Consider the following 19,330-nt stretch of genomic DNA (forward strand, 5'->3'; position numbering starts at 1 on the left):
TGTTTTGAGATCAAAGCGAGAGCTGCATGTAGCCAGGTGTGCACATTTTGTTCATATCCTTTGCTAGTTAGTAAGTTACTAGCCCAGTTAAAGATAGTTTGTAGTCAGCAATAGGGAAGTGATTGCTACTTCTTCTTTAAGAGGCTCCCCTGTCCTCCACTCGTTACCTGTATTAATGGCACCTGTTTGAATTTGTTATCAGTATAAAAGACACCTGTCCACAACCTCAAACAGTCACACTCCAAACTCCCCTATGGTCAAGACCAAAGAGCTGTCAATGACCAACAGAAACAAAATTGTAGACCTGCACCAGGCTGGGAAGACTGAATCTGCAATAGGTAAGCAGCTTAGTTTGAAGAAATCAACTGTGGCAGCAATTATTAGGAAATGGAAGACATACAAGACCACTGATAATCTCCCTCCATCTGGGGCTCCACGCAAGATCTCACCCCGTGGGGTCAAAATGATCACAAGAACGGTGAGCAAAAATTCCAGAACCACACAAGGGGACCTAGTGAATGACCTGCAGAGAGCTAGGACCAAAGTAACAAAGCCTACCATCAGTAACACACTATGCCGCCAGGGACTCAGATCCTGCAGTGCCAGACGTGTCCCCCTGCATAAGCCAGTACATGTCCAGGCCCGTCTGGAGTTTTCTAGAGAGCATTTGGATGATCCAGAAGAAGATTGGGAGAATGTCATATGGTCAGATGAAACCAAAATATAACTTTTTGGTAAAAAAAAACTGTGAAGCATGGGGGTGGAAACATCATGCTTTGGGGCTGTTTTTCTGCAAAGGGACCAGGACGACTGATCCGTGTAAAGGAAAGAATGAATGGGGCCATGTATCGTGAGATTCTGAGTGAAAACCTCCTTCAATCAGCAAGGGCATTTAAGATGAAACGTGGCTGGGTCTTTCAGCCCGGGCAACGAAGGAGTGGATTCGTAAGAAGCATTTCAAGGTCCTGGAGTGGCCTAGCCAGTCTCCAGATCTCAACCCCATAGAAAATCGTTGGAGGGAGTTGAAAGTCTGTGTTGCCCAGCAACAGCCCCAAAACATCACTGCTCTAGAGGAGATCTGCATGGAGGAATGGGACAAAATACCAGCAACAGTGTGTGAAAACCTTGTGAGGACTTACAGAAAATGTTTGACCTCTGTCATTGCCAACAAAGGGTATATAACAAAGTATTGAGATAAACGTTTGTTATTGACCAAATACTTATTTTCCACCATAATTTGCAAATACATTCATAAAAAATACTACAATGTGATTTTCTGGATTATTTTCTAATTTTGTCTGTCATAGTTGAAAAATTATGATGAAAATTACAAGCCTCTCTTTTTAAGTGGGAGAACTTGCACAATTGCTGGCTGACTAAATACTTTTTTGCCCCACTGTATGTTGGAAGGTAAAACCAAATTATATATGAATGTGGCTTCAAGCAGAGAGACAGGCAATACTGTATCAGTTGACAAGTCACGTCGAAAAGGTGATCTTGTACAACGTTGGATGCGGCAGAAATGGCATACCACACCATGCTACATTGTTAGTCGCCAACTGCTTTACAATACCCTTATTCCTGATGATTTGTCCTATGTATGTAATGTCTATGTATGTAATTTGTCCTATGTATGTAATGAAACCTGCCATTGGTTAAAAATGATAAAATAAAATGTTTTTTATTGTATGAAAATTATATTTACCATCTACTATTATTTCTATTAAGCACTTAAAAAAGAATAGTTTTGAAATGTGTATCTTGTATCTTTTGCTATTGGATTAAATGGAAGTTAACATGCCTAAAATGGTAAGCCAATGATATCTGATGTATTGGTGACTAAATTAAAATGTTCCCATGGTATTTCACGGAAAACATACATTTTTCATGAATGACTCAAGGGTGAAAGCACAATCAAAGGTTCTGACTATAAAGATAGGGAGCATTACAAGTGTTATCAGTTTAGAGATTGGTATTTATGAATTTTGAAAATATACCACTTAAAACTGAGAAGCACTAAATAAATTATTGAAAAAACGAACAAATTACCAGAAAATCATATCAAAAGCAATATTGCACAAAGAGTTTTGCTAAAAGTATTATTATATTATTGATCAATTGACTATGACTTTTTAAATCACCCAGTATTGCTATTTGCAGCATTAGCTCCAGGTAAATGCTGCAATTCTTCAGCCATTCCTGGACCTGTGACCAAAACTGAACTACATATGGACAGTGTCGTTTTGCGTATCAATTCATAACCCATCTGCCACGGAATCAAACATTTCTTCCCAACTATTTTGGAATCTCTATGGCACATCTGTCTCATTTTTTATCCTTAAATGAAACTGGTATAGTTCCTTACTTTTTCCCCCTTCCACTTGCCTCTTCCATTTTTGTGGTAATGCTGCAATTACTTGGTTGTAATTTTGGGTAGAGCATACATTTCCATATATTTGTGTTAGCTCCATGTGTGACATAACTCCACCAGTCCTATTTATGATATCATTTACAAATATTATAACTTTTTGTAAATGTTTTTATTTTTTTATAACGGTTTATATCAATTGGTATACCTGAGTTTAATCACAATATTTGTTGTATTATTTCTTCTGTCTTTTCTGGTGGATTAAACTGAAATTGCAACCAACTTTTTATGGCTTGTTAAAAAAATAACTATATTTTTTAGATAATTTTGTTTTCAAATAACCGAAAGTGAGCGGCTGTAATCTGAATAATGGGAAAAGGGGCCATTCTTGAACATCGGATGAGACATTCTTACTAATTTGCAAGAGAACCAGATTGGTTTAAGTATAACTTTTGTATGACTGACGCCTTTAGTGAAAGGTCTAATGCTTTAATATTTAATCATTTCTGCACTCCGAATTCATATTCATTACATAAATAGGCCATTCCAAAAACAAATCTATATTTTTTGCTCATATAATAACAAAAAAAACAGGTTGCTAGGTGTAGGCAAAACCATAAGCAAATAGGTCAACTGTGATGTGACTAAAAAGATAAACCAGGCAGAATTTTCCACAAATAGACAGCTATTTTTCTTCTGACGGCAGCAAGATCTTATCTACTTTTGCTAATTTTCTATTAAAATGTATTGGAGTGAGATTATTTCTTGCTTTCGGGATATGTATACTGAGTATGTCCACATCCCCATCAGAAAACTTTATTGGTAAACTACACGGTAATGTAAAAGTTGTCTTTTCTTGTGTTCGAATACATAATATTTATCACAATTTGGTTTTAATCCAGAGAGGTTTGAAAAAGTATCTAGATCCTCTATGAGGATGTGGAGGGATTCCACAATCTCAGAGTTTGTGAAAATGTTGTGTGTGTTACCTGTGCGATACGGTGGTGCTGCAGATTGATGACTCTGGACACAGCCATTTGAATGCTGCCAAACACCGCCACCACCTCCAGGATCTTATCGTCAAAGGACGGCGCCGTGAATGTCTGCAGGGATGAGGACATGTCATTTTTTACATAAACTGATTGTACAAAACATTAGGAACACCTTCCTAAAATTGAGTCATTGGGGCATGAGCTCTACAAGGCCCATGTTGACTCCAATGCTTCCCATAGTTGTGTCAAGTTGGCTGGATGTCCTTTGGGTGGTGGACCATTCTTGATACACAAAGGAAACTTTTAAGCATTCTTGACACACTCAAACCGGTGTGCCTGGCACCTGCTACCATACCCCACTCAAAGGCACTTAAATATTTTGTCTTTTGCACATTCACCATCTGAATGGCACACATACACAATCCATGTCTCAAGGTTTAAAAGTATATATTTTTACCCGTCTCCCCCTTCATCTACACTGACTGAAGCAGGTGTTTCATATGTTTTGTAGACTCAGTGTAAATTCCAAATATATTGTGCAGAGCTGTGGTCAAGTGGCAACACTCCTCAGCACATGTCACATATACAGTGTCTTCAGAAAGTATCCACACACCTTGACCTATTCAAAACATTGTTGTGTTACAGCCTGAATTTAAAATAGATTAAATTGAGGTTGTATCACTGGCTTACACACACAATACCCCATACATGGTATTATGTTTTTAGACTTTTATTCAAATTAATACAAACTAAAAGCTGAAATGTCTTGAGTCAATAAGTATTCAAACCCTTTGTTATGGCAAGCCTAAATAAGTGCACACTGTGTGCAATAATAGTGTATAACATGAATGACTACCTCATCTCTGTACCCCACACATACAATAATCTGTAAGGTCCCTCAGTCGAGCAGTGAATTTCAAACAAAGATTAAATTACAAAGACCAGGGAGGTTTTCCAATGCCTCGTAAAGAAGAGCACTTACTGGTAGGTGGGTAAATGTAAAAAATCTGTGAGCAGTCACCGTCCTCTCCGGCAACTGAGTTAGGAAGGACGCCTGTATCTTTGTAGTCACTGTGTATTGATAAACACTCCAATGTGTAATTAACAACTTCACCATACTCAAATGGATATTCAATGTCTGGTTTTCGTACTTTACACATCTACCAATAGGTGCCCTTCTTTGTAAGGCATTGGAAAACCTCACCTGATATTTGCGATTAAATCTGGTCTTTTGCCTTATTTGACTTGGTAAGCAAATGTTTACTCTTGAACTTATTCAGGCTTTGCCATAACCAAGGTGTTGAATACTTATTGACTCAGACATGTCTATGTTTTTTCAAATTAATTTGTAAACATTTTGAAAAACATAATTCCACTGACATTATGGGGTACTGTATGTAGGCCAGTGACAAAAGAAATCTAAATGTAATTGATTTTAAATTAAGGCTGTAACACAAAAAAAATGTAAGTCAGGGGGTGTGAACATACTGTGCCTTCAGAAAGTATTCAGACCCCTTGACTATTTCTACATTTTGTAATGTTACAGCCTTAGTCTAAAATGGATTAAATACAACAATTTCCTCAGCAATCTACACACGAAGTGAAAACAGTGTTTTTAAAATGTTTGCAACTTTATTAAACACCAAAGACAGAAACGTATTCACACCATTTGCTATGAGACTCGAAATTGAGCTCAGGTGCATTCTGTTTCCATTGACCATCCTTGAGATGTTTCTACAACTTGATTAGAGTCCACCTGTGGTAAATTCAATTGATTAGACAAGATTTGGAAAGGCACACACCTGTCTATATAAGGTTTCACAGTGCATGCCAGATCAAAAACCAAGCCATGAGGTCAAAGGGATAGTCCATAGAGCTCTGAGACAGGATCGTACCGAGGAACAGATCTGGGGAAGACTACCAAAACCTTTCTGCAGCATTGAAGGTCCCCAAAGAACACAATGGTCTCCATCATTATTAAATGGAAGAGGTTTGGAACCACCAAGACTCTTCCAAGAGCTGGCTGCCCGGCCAAACTGAGCAATCGAGTGAGAAGGGCCTTGGTCAGGGAGGTGACCAAAAACCCAATGGTCACTCTGACAGAGCTCAAGAGTTCCTCTGTGGAGATGGGACAACCATCCAGAAGGACAACCATCTCTGCAGCACTACATCAATTAGGCCTTTATGGTAGAGTGACCAGATGGAAGCCACTCCGCAGTAAAAGACACAACAGCCTGTTTGGAGTTTGCCAAAAGGCCCCCAAAGGACTCTCAGACCATGAGAAACAAGATTCTCTGGTCTGATGAAACCAAGATTGAACTCTTTCGCCTGAATGCCAAGTATCACGTCTGGAGTAAATAAGGCACCTTCTCTACGGTGAAGCATGATGGTGGCAGCATGATGCTGTGGGGATGCTTTTCAGTGGCAGGGACTGGGAGACTAGTCAGGATCGAGGCAAAGATGAACGGAGCAAAGTAGAGAGATCCTTGATCAAAACCTGCTCTAGAGCGCTCTGGACCTCAGACTGGGGCGACCTTCCAAAAGGACAACGACCCTAACCACACAGCCAAGACAAGTCTCTGAATTATCTTGAGTAGCCCAGCCAGAGCCCAGACTTGACCCCAATCGAACATCTCTGGAGAGACCTGAAAATAGCTGTGCAGCGACACTCCCCATCCAACCTCACAGAGCTTGAGAGGATCTGCAAGCATCATACCGAAGAAGACTTGAGGCTGTAATCACTGCCAAAGGTGCTTCAACAAAGTGCTGAGTAAAGGGTCTGTTTTTTTTCCTGTTTTTCATTTTTTATAAATTAGCAAAAATGTCTAAAAACATTTGTTGCTTTGTCATAATGGGGTATTGTGTGTAGATTGATGATAGGGAAAAACATTTTAATACATTTTAGAATAAGTCTGTTACTTAACAAAATGTGGAAAAAGTCAAGGGGTCTCAATACTTTCCGAATGCACTGTACACACTGAGTGTACAAAACATTAGGAACACCTTCCTAATATTGAGTTACACTCCCTTTTGCCCTCAGAACAGCCTGAATGTGTAAGGGCATGAACTCTACAAGGTGTCGAAAACATTCCACAGGGATGCTGGCCCATGTTGACTCCAATGCTTCCCATAGTGTCAAGTTGGCTGGATGTCCATTGGGTGGTGGAAATCAGTTGAGCATGAAAAACCCAGCAGCATTGCAGTTCTTGACTCATGGCACCTACTACCATAACCCGTTCAATTTCACTTGAATCTTTCGTCTTGCCCACTTATATTTATTATGGATCCCCATTAATGCAGTTTATACATTTTTAAAAACATGACAATACATTCACAGATTTCACAACACTGTGTGCCCTCAGGCCCCGACTCCACCACTACCACATATCTACAGTACTAAATCCCTATTTGGTAGGAAGTTTAGATTCACTTAGATTGGATTAATTAAAACTCATTTACAACCACTCCACACATTTCTTGCTAACAAACTATAGTTTTGGCAAGTCGTTTAGGACATCTACTTTGTATATGACACAAGTAATTTTTCCAACAATTGTTTACAGACAGATTATTTCACTTATAATTCACTGTATCACAATTCCAGTGGGTCAGACGTTTACATACACTAAGTTGGCTGTGCCTTTAAACATCTTGGAAAATTCCAGAAAATGCTTTAGATGTTTCTGATAGGCTAATTTACATAATTTTTGAAAATTGGAGGTGTACCTGTGGATGTATTTCAAGGCCTACCTTCAAACTCAGTGCCTCTTTGCATGACATCATGGGAAAATCAAAAGAAATCGGCTCATTCTTGTGAGCAATTTCCAAATGCCTGAAGGTACCATGTTCATCTGTACAAATAATAGTACGCAAGTATAAACACCATGGGACCATGCAGCCATCATACAGCTCAGGAAGGAGACGTGTTCTGTCTCCTAGAGATTAACGTACTTTGGTGCGAAAAGTGCAAATCAATCCCAAAACAACAGCAAAGGACCTGGTGAAGATGCTGGAGGAAACAGGTACAAAAGTATCTATATCCACAGTCAAACGAGTCCTATATCGACATAACCTGAAAGGCCGCTAAGCAAGGAAGAAGCCACTGCTCCAAAACCGCCATAAAAAATCCAGACTACGCTTTGCATCTGCACATGGGGACAAAGATCATATTTATTTGGAGAAATGTCCTCTGGTCTGATGAAACAAAAATAGAACTGTTTGGCCATAATGACCATCGTTATGTTTGGAGGAAAAAGGTGTTGGCTTGCAAGCCGAAGAACAACATCCCAAACATGAAGCACGGGGGTGGCAGTATCATGTTGTGGGGGTGCTTTGCTGCAGGAGGGCCTGGAGCACTTCACAAAATACATGACATCATGAGGAAAGGAAATTATGTGGATATATTGAAGCAACATCTCAAGACATCAGTCAGGAAGTCAAAGCTTGGTCGCAAATGTGTCTTCCAAATGGACAGTGACCCCAAACATACTTCCAAAGTTATGGCAAAATGGCTTAACCTCTTTTGGGTATTGGGGGCAGTATTTTCACGTCCGGATGAAAAGCATGCCCAAAGTAAACTGCCTGTTACTCAGGCCCAGAAGCTAGGATATGCACATAATTTGTAGATTTGGATATAAAACACTCTAAAATTTCTAAAACTGTTAAAATAATGTCTGTGAGTATAACATAACTGATATGGCAGGCGAAACCCCGAGGACAAACCATCCCACCCCCCAAAAAAACATTTTCAGCCTACCACTGTTTTCAATGGCTGACACTTTTATTATAAGGCGGAATCCTCCCAGATGTCAACAGTCTTTAGAAAGAGTTTCATGCTCGTTTTTGGATAAATTAGCCAGAAATTGTAGGTTTTCTCGGTGGCTCCCATTTTGGCTGTAGTGTTTCGAAGTGCGTGGATGAGAGCGTGTTCTTTGGTATTTTTCTCCGGTAAAGGCAATAACGATTCTCCGTCTTAAATTTTATTGTTTATTTACATATTAGGGTAACTAAGGTTTGATTATAAACATTTTTGTTTGGAAAAGTTTATCAGTAACATTTTGTATGCATTTTGATGGAGGGAAACTGAGATTTTATGGATATAAAGAAAGACATTATCGAACAAAAGGACAATTTGTGATGTATGTGGGACCTTTTGGAGTGCTAACAGAAGAAGATCATCAAAGGTAAGGCATTTATTATATCGCTAATTCTGACTTTCACACTTTCACACAGAGCGCACCTGCCTGGTTGAAATATATTTTTCATGCTCTTGTATGCGGGGCGCTGTCCTCAGATAATTGCATGGCGTGCTTACTCCGTAAAGCCTTTTTGAAATCTGACACAGCGGCTGGATTAATAAGAAGTTAAGCTTTATTTTGATGTATTACACTTGTGATTGTATGAAAGTGAAATATTTATAATTCTGTAGTTTGAATTTTGCGTTCTGCAATTTCACCAGATGTTGGCCAGGTGGGACGCTGCCCATAAGAAGTTAAGGACAACAAAGGTATTGGACTGGCCATCACAAAGCCCTGAACTCAATCCTATTGAATATTTGTGGGCAAAACTGAAAAAGCGTGTGCGAGCAAGGAGGCCTACAAACCTGACTCAGTTACACCAGCTCTGTCAACCAATTTATTGTGGGAAGCTTGTGGAAGTCTACCCGAAACGTTTGATCCAAGTTAACGTCTCTGCGCACGGAACCTGCTCGCGGGCTGAAATTCCACAACATACGGTGATCGCTACATAAATAGTCATATTAAACATTCATGAAAATAAAAATAAAAAAGTGTCTCACATGTATCGAAAGCCTCGAATCTTGCTAATCCAACTGCGTTGTCAGATTTAAAAAAGGATTTACTGCGAAAGAATACGATGCGATTATCTGAGCATGGAGCCCCATAAAAAAAAATAGATGTGCAAAACTGATAGAGACATACCCCAAGCGACTTACAGCTGTAATCGCAGCAAAAGGTGGCGCTACAAAGTATTAACTTAAGGGGGCTGAATAATTTTGCACGCCCAATTTTTCAGTTTTTGATTTGTTAAAAAAGTTTGAAATATCCAATAAATGTCGTTCCACTTCATGATTGTGTCCCACTTGTTGTTGATTCTTCACAAAAAAATACAGTTTTATATCTTTATGTTTGAAGCCTGAAATGTGGCAAAAGGTCGCAAAGTTCAAGGGGGCCGAATACTTTCGCAAGGCACTGTATATCTGTTTACCTGTATACCTGTTGATACAGGGCTCATATGTGAAACTATTCTAACTGAACATTTTCTTTCACGTGACACTGACTCCGAATGGGAGTCTTATCCGGTGTCCTGTGTGGTGTTAGGGGGCAGTATTTTCATTTTTGGAGAAAAAAAAAACATTCCCGTTTTAAACGGGATATTTTGCCAGGAAAATATGTTAGAATATGCATATAATTGACAGCTTTGGATAGAAAACACTCTAACGTTTCCAAAAACTGTAAAGATATTGTCTGTGAGTATAACAGAACAGATTTTGCAGGCGAAAGCCTGAGAAAAATCGAATCCGGAAGTGCCCCAGGTTTTGAAAGCGCTGCGTTCCAATGACTTCCTATTCAGCTGTGAATGTACCATCAACGAGCTTAAGCTTTCTACGTATTCCCCAAGGTGTCTTCAGCATTGTGACGTAGTTATACGCATTTCTGTTGAAGAATAGCCGTAGGCGGCCACATTGCGTAAGTGGTCACATGGTGGCTCCGAGAGAGATTCTTGCGTAAAATACAGAGGTAGCCATTACTCCAATCGGTCCTAGTGAACAACGAATTGTCCCGACGGATATATTATCGAATAGATATTAGAAAAACACCTTGAGGATGGATTCTAAACAACGTTTTCCATGTTTCTGTCGATATTATGGAGCTAATTTGGAATAATTTCCGGCGTTGTGGTGACCGCAATTTCCGGGTGATTTTTCAGCCAAACGTGAAGACCAAACGGAGCTATTTCGCCTACAAAAATAATATTTTGGGAAAAAAAGAACTTTGGCTGTCTACCTGGGAGTCTTGTGAGTGAAAACATCCAAAGTTCATCAAAGGTAAACGATTTAATTTGATTGCTTTTCTGATTTCCGTGACAAGGTTGCCTGCTGCTAGCAAGGCATAATGCTATGCTAGGCTATGATAAACTTACACAAATGCTTGTCTAGCGTTGGCTGTAAAGCATATTTTGAAAATCTGAGATGACAGGGTGATTAACAAAAGGCTAAACTGTGTTCCAATATATTTCACTTGTGATTTTCATGAATAGGAATATTTTCTAGGAAGATTTATGTCCGTTGCGTTATGCTAATTAGTGTCAGATGATGACAACGGTCCCGTTCACGGGATGGGGTGTCACTACAGGTTAAGTATGCTCTCTCTAATTCTCTCTTTCTCTCTCTCGGAGGACCTGAGCCCTAGGACCATGCGTCAGGACTACCTGGCATGATGACTCCTTGCTGTCCCCAGTCCACTTGGCCTTGCCGCTGTTCCAGTTTCAACTGTTCTGCCTTCGGCTATGGAACCCTAAACTGTTCATTTTTACTCTTGAGGTGCTGTCCTGTTGCACCCTCTACAACCACTGTGATCTCCACCCGGCACAGCCAGAAAAGGACTGGCCACCCCTCATAGCCTGGTTCCTCTCTAGGTTTCTTCCTAGGTTTTTTGCCTTTCTAGGGAGTTTTTCCTAGCCACCGTGCTTCTACACCTGCATTGCTTGCTGTTTGGGGTTTTAGGCTGGGGCTATATAAATAAATTTGATTTGATAGAGGACTGAGGGTCCTCCAAATATTACAAGTGTGTAATTAGTTACTAGTTACCCATGTTATTTTGTAAATGTATATATATATATATATATATATATATATATATATATATTTTTTTATAATATTTTTTATCAATTATTATTATTTTTTTCATTTTATTTTTTTTCCATTTATTTTTCTCAAAATTTTTTTTTTGGGGGGTGTTAGAATACCATTTTGGTATTTTGTATATAGTTATTTGTTTCAAAATGTATACCTTCACCAATTTGGCCACTTGGGTACATTTTGGGCTACTTGTGTGGGACACCTGGGTGACTTCATGATAAATGTCATGTAGCACACTCATTTTGGAAGTTATCGTTCGGAAAATTTGCACAAGTACTGTTGCCCTCTTATATTTTTCACTGAAATTGTCCCCATCATCCTATCTGAATGTTTGTTTTATCTTGTTCATTTTAAAGATGATGATACAAAAATAAAATAAAAAAACATGTTTTTTTTTCATTGTTTTATCTAAACCAGATCTATTGTGTGTTATTCTCCTACATTCAATTCACATTTACACAAACTTTAGAGTGTTTTCTTTCAAATGGTACCAAGAATATGCATATCCTTGGTTCTGTGCCTGAGCTACAGGCTGTTAGATTTGGGTATGTCTTCAGGCGGAAATTGAACAAAGTAGGGGGGGAGCTGCAAGAATTAAACAATTTAAGGGCAATGCTACCAAATACTAATTGAGTGTATGTAAACTTCTGACCCACTGGGAATGTGATGAAAGAAATAAAAGCTGAAATAAATCATTCTCTCTACTATTATTCTGACATTTCACATTCTTAAAATAACGTGGTGATCCTAACTGACCTAAGACAGGGAATTTTTAAGAGGATTAATGTGAGGAATTGTGAAGAACTGAGTTTAAATGTATTTGGCTAATGTGTATGTAATCTTCCGACTTCCACTGCATCTACAGTACTAAATCCATGTGTATGTAACGGACATATGTTATTGTGTGTGTGTGTGTATGCATGTATGTGTTTGTGCCAATGTTTGTGTTGCTTCACAGTTCCCACTATTCCAAAAGGTGTTTTTTCATCTGTTTTTTAAATCTAATTTTACTGCTTGCATCAGTAACTTGATGTGGAATAGAGTTCCATGTAGTCATGGCTCTATGTAGTACTGTGTGCCTCCCATTGTTTGTTCTGGACTTGTGGACTGTGAAGAGACCTCGTCTTGTGGGGTATGCATGGGTGTCCGAGGTGTGTGTCAGTAGTTTAGACAGACTTGGTGCATTCAACATGTCAACACCACTCATAAATAAAAGTGGTGATGAAGTCAATCTCTCCTCCACTTTCAGCCAGGAGAGATTGACATGCATATTATTAATATTAGCTCTTTGTGTACATTCAAGGACCAACCGTCCTGCCCTGTTCTGAACCAATTGCAATTTTCCTAAGTCCTTTTTTGTGGCATCTGAACACACGACTGAACAGTAGTCTAGGGCCTGTAGGACCTGCCTTGTTGCTAGTGTTAAGGCAGAGCATTGCTTTCTTATAGACAGACTTCCCCTCCATTTTAGCTACTACTGCATCAATATGTTTTGAACCCTCTGAATGGCATACATACACAATCCATGTCTCAAGGCTTCTTTTTTAACCCATCACCTCCCCTTCATCTATTTAACAAGTGACATCAATAAGGGATCATAACTTTCACCTGGATTCACCTGGCCAGTCTATGTCATGAAAAGAGCATGCTTTATACACCCATTGTATATCTCATATGTGGTTAGTCACACATGAACGCTGACTGGGGGGGGGATTGATGTGAAATGGGTTAGATTTGTCCAGGGGGTATTCTGGTTTTGTAAAGGGAAGGGGATAAATAATAATAATTATTATTATAAAAATATTACGAATACATGTGATTTACATAACAAAGACCTAAAGATGCTTTAGTAACATTAAAAACAAAAATGTGGAGGAAACATGTGAGTACTGTTACAATGTCATATAATCTTTATGTATTAGTGTTATAAAAAAATATCCAGCTGCCTATAGTCATATTGTACTTATGCAACAACAACACAAATAGAGGGTTTTGATAACACTTACATCATCCTCTTTGGTCCCGCCCCAGAAGTTGGTGCCGCCTGCATAGCTTGGGATGTTCAGGACAGCTATGCCCTGCAGGCTGGGGAGGGGGATAGGCCTCCCGTCGCACTAAACACACACACACACACACACACACACACACACACACACACACACACACACACACACACACACACACACACACACATTATCATACAGTAACAGAACAAAACTGTCTGCATATGTTCGGTTACAAACTCACACAATCACAATTAACACCACCAGACATGAATTGAAAAGTCTAAAAACGGATATGCCAATTCCAGATTGCCCAACAGGGTTAGGGTCAGGGTAAGTGTTATGGTATGACAGTCAAGTCTCTTTAGTGTATGGCACACTGAGGCGCATGACACAGATAAAAAAAGTATATGACGTTCATCATTGTCCTTTTTTGTCTGTTGAAATGTTAACGCATCTCTGCTTTTTTTACGGATGAGTTGCGCACGAACAAAGGCGAATATATTGTTCTTTGTCGGACAAGTTTTTTGTTGGACAATTTCAACTCATCTCCATTGTCATTCATCCAGCAATGGATGACACCCATTGAAAAACCATTGGCTCCACCCAGAATATTCAGACAAAATCTCAATGTGGCCGTACCCTTAGTTGCACCAACTTGGCTACTGTTGTGTTTTCTTACCTCCAACAATACCTTCTGCTCTAGGTTCTTGTAGGTGCGATGCAGCAGCTCCTTGGTGCCCAGAACCCCGTACCACATCATGTTTTTGGTGCGACTCCTTATTAACACAGACCGAACCACAAATGAACACAGTGACTGAGCCACAACGCACGCACGCACGCACGCACGCACGCACGCAAGCACGCACGCACGCACGCACACACACACCACAAAGAAATGTACTTTATGTTCAACAAACAAAGGTTAGGCTCTTTGTGGAGAGCAGTAGCACAGAACTGAAAGAAATTGCTATTCTAAAGGACAAAACACACCGCTGCCACTCACTGCTTTTAGCCGTTGGTCTTTGTGGTGTGTCTGAGCTATAAACAGATTTTGGGTGTTTCTTCCAAAAATGCTTGATTTTGCTGCGGCAATAGACATTTTGCAAAGATTTTTGTCCAAATAATCACGAAAATGCACTGACGGGACTCATTTCATACAATTCTGAGCATTTTTCCTTGGCTAACGCTGTGTTCTTATGCTCAAACATAATAAGAAAATCAAAGTGCTTTGATTTGCCCGGTCAGCCAAGACAAAAAATACTCCTAAATTAATAGTTTTTTAAATTTTCGATTCTCCCCGACTGTCTAGGTTTTACTTAGGTGATTGTTATTTCCATAATCTTTTCTACATACTTTATGTAATTTTTGTCGTATAAGTTTGCACTGAAAGCGTTTTTCCAATCCCAAAAGTTAATTTCTAAACGGTTTGGTTTATTTTACAGTTTTACACTAACCAAGAATAGACCCCATGAGACCCAGACCCAATCTATCAAGATCCAGGTCTCAAGACAAAGACCACAAGATCAGATTCCATCTCTGCTTATCACCCTATCCAGTACTGGGTGTATCTGGTTTAGTTAGCAGACAAGAGGCTGTGCCTCTTTCCTCAGTTACCTGCACTTCTCTGGATGCTCATCCCTCTTATTGTTGAAGTCCAGTGAGATCTTAGCATCCAGGCCGATCCCAAAGTAGTTGTTCATCACACATTTCTCAGTGTAGCAGTCACTGAAACCAAACACAGTGTATGGTCACTCACAACTCTGGGGCAAAAGGTAGATGATGATGAGGTTGGGCTTAAAGGGATAGTTCACTTCAAACGCATGGGGAAAGCAGAAACATGGAAAGAGGAAGGCAAAACTCATTTTCAATTAACCACTAGCTAGTTCAATCCATTTCCACTAGCATTGCTGTCACGCCCTGGTCGAAGTATTTTGTGTTTATCTTCATGTATTGGGTCAGGCCAGGGTGTAGGATGGGTTTTTTGTATTTTGGTGTGTTTGTAAGTCGCTCTGGATAAGAGCGTCTGCTAAATGACTTAAATGTAAATGTAAATGTTTTGTCTTGGGGTTTTGTTGTTGGTATTGGGATTGTAGCTTAGTGGGGTATCTAGCAAAGTCTATGGCTGTCTGGAGTGGTTCTCAATCAGAGGCAGGTGTTTATCGTTGTCTCTGATTGGGAACCATATTTAGGCAGCCATATTCTTTGAGTTTGTCGTGGGTGATTGTCCTTAGTGTCTTTGTTCCTGTCGCTGTGTTAGTTGACAAGTATAGGCTGTTTCGGTTTTCGTTACGTTTATTGTTTTGTAGTGTTTGTGTTATTTCGTGTTTACGTTTGTTTGATTAAACATGGATCACAATCTACACGCTGCGTTTTGGTCCGACTCTCCTTCACCACACCTAGAAAACCGTTACAGAATCACCCACCACCAACGGACCAAGCAGCGTGTCAACAGGCAGGAGCCACAGGAGAGATGGACATGGGAGGACGAACTGGACGGTAAAGGACCCTGGGCTCAGCCTGGAGAATATCGGCGCCCCAAGGAAGAACTGGAGGCGGTGAAAGCGGAGAGGCGCTGGTATGAAGAGGCAGCATGGCGACGCGGATGGAAGCCTGAGAGTCAGCCCCAAAAATGTCTTGGGGGCGCAGGGAGAGTGTGGCAGAGTCAGGAGTCAGACCTGAGCCAACTCTCCCTGTTTATCGTGAGGAGCCAAGGAGGAGACCAGAACCAGAGCCGGTGTTGGAGGTGAGCGAAGCAGAGACTGTGAAGGAGTTAATGGGGAAATTGGAGGAGAGAGAAATGAGGGAGTTGCTGTGTTGGTGCTCTTTGCATGGAATTCGCCCGACGGAACGTGTCGGGGATTTGATGGCACCTGGGTCAGCGCTCCATACTCGTCCTGAGGTGCGTGTTAGTCGGCTGGTGAAGTTGGTGCCAGCCTCACGCATCAGGCCTCCTGTGCACATCCCTAGCCTTGCACGTCCTGTGCCAGCACTGCTCTCAAGATCTCCAGTACGCCTTCACGGTCTAGCCCATCCTGTGCCACCTCCACACACCAGCCCTCCGGTAGCAGCTCCCCGCACCAGGCTTCCTGTGCGTGTCCTCGGTCCAGTACCACCAGTACCAGCACCACGCATCAGGCCTACAGTGCGCCTCGCCTCTCCAGCGCTGTCAGAGCCTTTCTCCTCTCCTGCACTGCCGGAGTCTCCCGCCTGTTCAGCGCTGCCAGAGCTTTCCTCTACAGCGCTGCTGGAGTCTCCCGCCTGTTCAGCGCAGCCAGAGCCTTCCTCCTCTACAGCGCTGCTGGAGTCTCCCGCCTGTTCAGCGCAGCCAGAGCCTTCCTCCTCTACAGCGCTGCTGGAGTCTCCCGCCTGTTCAGCGCTGCCAGAGCTTTCCTCCTCTACAGCGCTGCTGGAGTCTCCTGCCTGTTCAGCGCAGCCAGAGCTGCCAGTCTGCATGGAGCAGCCAGAGCTGTCAGTTTGCATGGAGCAGCCAGAGCTGTCAGTCTGCATGGAGCAGCCAGAGCTGTCAGTCTGCAAGGTGCTGCCAGCCTGCATGGAGCAGCCAGAGCAGCCAGAACTGCCAGCCTGCATGAAGCAGCCAGAGCTGTCAGTCTGCATGAAGCAGCCAGAGCTGTCAGTCTGCAAGGTGCTGCCAGCCTGCATGGAGCAGCCAGAACTGCCAGCCTGCATGAAGCAGCCAGAGCTGTCAGTCTGCATGAAGCAGCCAGAGCTGTCAGTCTGCATGAAGCAGCCAGAGCTGTCAGTCTGCAAGGTGCTGCCAGCCTGCATGGAGCAGCCAGAGCAGCCAGACGTGCCAGCCTGCATGAAGCAGCCAGAGCTGTCAGTCTGCATGAAGCAGCCAGAGCTGTCAGTCTGCAAGGTGCTGCCAGCCTGCATGGAGCAGCCAGAACTGCCAGCCTGCATGAAGCAGCCAGAGCTGTCAGTCTGCATGAAGCAGCCAGAGCTGTCAGTCTGCATGAAGCAGCCAGAGCTGTCAGTCTGCAAGGAGCTGCCAGTCTGCAAGGAGCTGTCAGTCTGCAAGGAGCTGTCAGTCTGCAAGGAGCTGTCAGTCTGCAAGGAGCTGCCAGTCTGCACGGAGCCGCCAGAGCTGTCAGCCTACATGGAGCAGTCAGAGCCGCCAGTCAGCATGGAGCAGCCAGATCTTTCAGTCGGCCAGGATCTGCTGAGACCACCAGCCAGGATCTGGTAGATCTATCTACCTGCCTGAGCTTCCTCTCACTCCCGAGCTTCCTCTCACTCCCGAGCTTCCTCTCACTCCCGAGCTTCCTCTCACTCCCGAGCTTCCTCTCACTCCCGAGCTTCCTCTCACTCCCGAGCTTCCCCTCAGTCCCGAACTGCCTCAGTCCCGAGCTGTCCTTCAGTCCCGATCTGCTCCTCAATCCAGTGGGGTTCTGGGTGAGGACTACTAGGCCATGGTCGGCGGCGAGGGTGGACTATCCAGGGACGCGAGGAGAGGGGACTAAGACATTGACTGAATGGGGTCCACGTCCCGCGCCGGAGCCGCCACCATGGACAGACGCCCACCCGGACCCTCCCTATTGTTTTGAGGTGCGTTCGGGAGTCCGCACCTTGGGGGGTTCTGTCACGCCCTGGTCAAAGTATTTTGTGTTTATCTTCATGTATTGGGTCAGGCCAGGGTGTGGCATGGGGTTTTTGTATTGTGGTGTGTTTTGTTTTGGTGTTGGTATTGGGATTGTAGCTTAGTGGGGTATCTAGCAAAGTCTATGGCTGTCTTGAGTGGTTCTCAATCAGAGGCAGGTGTTTATCGTTGTCTCTGATTGGGAACCATATTTAGGCAGCCATATTCTTTGAGTTTGTCGTGGGTGATTGTCCTTAGTGTCTTTGTTCCTGTCGCTGTGTTAGTTGACAAGTATAGGCTGTTTCGGTTTTCGTTACGTTTATTGTTTTGTAGTGTTTGTGTTATTTCGTGTTTACATTTGTTTGATTAAACATGGATCGCAATCTACACGCTGCGTTTTGGTCCGACTCTCCTTCACCACACCGAGAAAACCGTTACAATTGCTCCATGCTCCAAAGACACTGGTCAGGAGATTCTTGACGTTGTTTAATAACCAGCTAAAAACCTACAAACGGTTTGGATGAAATAACAACAGTTGAGTTGAAAATAATCTAAAACCTAAAAAGTGAACTAACCCTTTTAAGGGAAGGAGGAGAAAGACTGAAACGGGACACTCACAAGGTCTCTGGGTCGCAGCTGAAGGAGTCAGCATTGACCAGCAGTCTGCTGATGACTGAACTGCTGGAGAGGGAGCCAGAGATACCAGCCTTGAGACCTGAACACACATAAACACACACACATTTAACACACACTGACAGATAATTGAGCACAAAATGAGCAAAAGTATATCACAAGAATATAAAGTGTAATATTGTTAAAAGTCGGTGCACTAGAGCTGAGCGACTAACCAAAATGTCAGCAATTTTTCGTTATTTAAACAACTAATTGTCCAACGTTGGTTCAATTATTTGAATTCAATTTTCTGTGAGTTCAATGAGCTCAATGTGAGTTTCTCTAGAGATTAATCAGATCATGCCAAAACTGTGCGTTGTAGTTGGGAGCTGTAGTGACCTACAGGCCAATGTTCTACATAATTATCAAGTTTTCTGGGCTACCCTAACTACAATGACCATAATCCATTGCGTGGATACTTGTCTGGTCTGTGTTTCTTTTTCGCCTGCTACGTAAGGGACAGAACAATGTGGACCATGGGGGGATACATAGTAGGCAGTTTCTTCGCAAGGTATATTTACCTGAAAACACATGATCTAAGTGATTGATAGTTGGTATTCAGCAGTCCTAAATGTATGCCTTATTTACAGTTGAAGTCGGAAGTTTACATACACCTTAACCAAATACATTTAAACTCAGTTTTTCACAATTCCTGACATTAATCCTAGTAAAAATTCCCTGTCTTAGGTCAGTTAGGATCACCACGTTATTTTAAGAATGTGAAATGTCAGAATAATAGTAGAGAGAATGATTTATTTCAGCTTTTATTTCTTTCATCACATTCCCAGTGGGTCAGAAGTTTACAAACACTCAATT

The 19,330-nt window shown here is 41.9% G+C and overlaps 1 protein-coding gene across 5 annotated transcripts in view; it reads right to left on the minus strand.

The window, feature by feature from the left end:
• The window catches only part of LOC118366007 (diacylglycerol kinase delta-like), a 120,557-nt gene that overhangs the window by 30,556 nt on the left and 70,671 nt on the right, over positions 1-19,330 (minus strand). For all 5 annotated transcript variants that reach the window (XM_035748301.2, XM_035748302.2, XM_035748300.2 and 2 more), the window contains 5 exons: positions 18,461-18,557; positions 14,860-14,970; positions 13,925-14,021; positions 13,246-13,353; positions 3,358-3,471 (listed from right to left, as the gene is read on the minus strand). In XM_035748301.2, coding sequence (XP_035604194.1) covers positions 3,358-3,471; positions 13,246-13,353; positions 13,925-14,021; positions 14,860-14,970; positions 18,461-18,557 — 527 coding nt within the window. The remainder of the gene's footprint in view (positions 1-3,357; positions 3,472-13,245; positions 13,354-13,924; positions 14,022-14,859; positions 14,971-18,460; positions 18,558-19,330) is intronic.

This window comes from Oncorhynchus keta, chromosome 33 (genome assembly GCF_023373465.1).
Source record: "Oncorhynchus keta strain PuntledgeMale-10-30-2019 chromosome 33, Oket_V2, whole genome shotgun sequence".
In the NCBI taxonomy this organism is placed as follows: domain Eukaryota; kingdom Metazoa; phylum Chordata; class Actinopteri; order Salmoniformes; family Salmonidae; genus Oncorhynchus; species Oncorhynchus keta.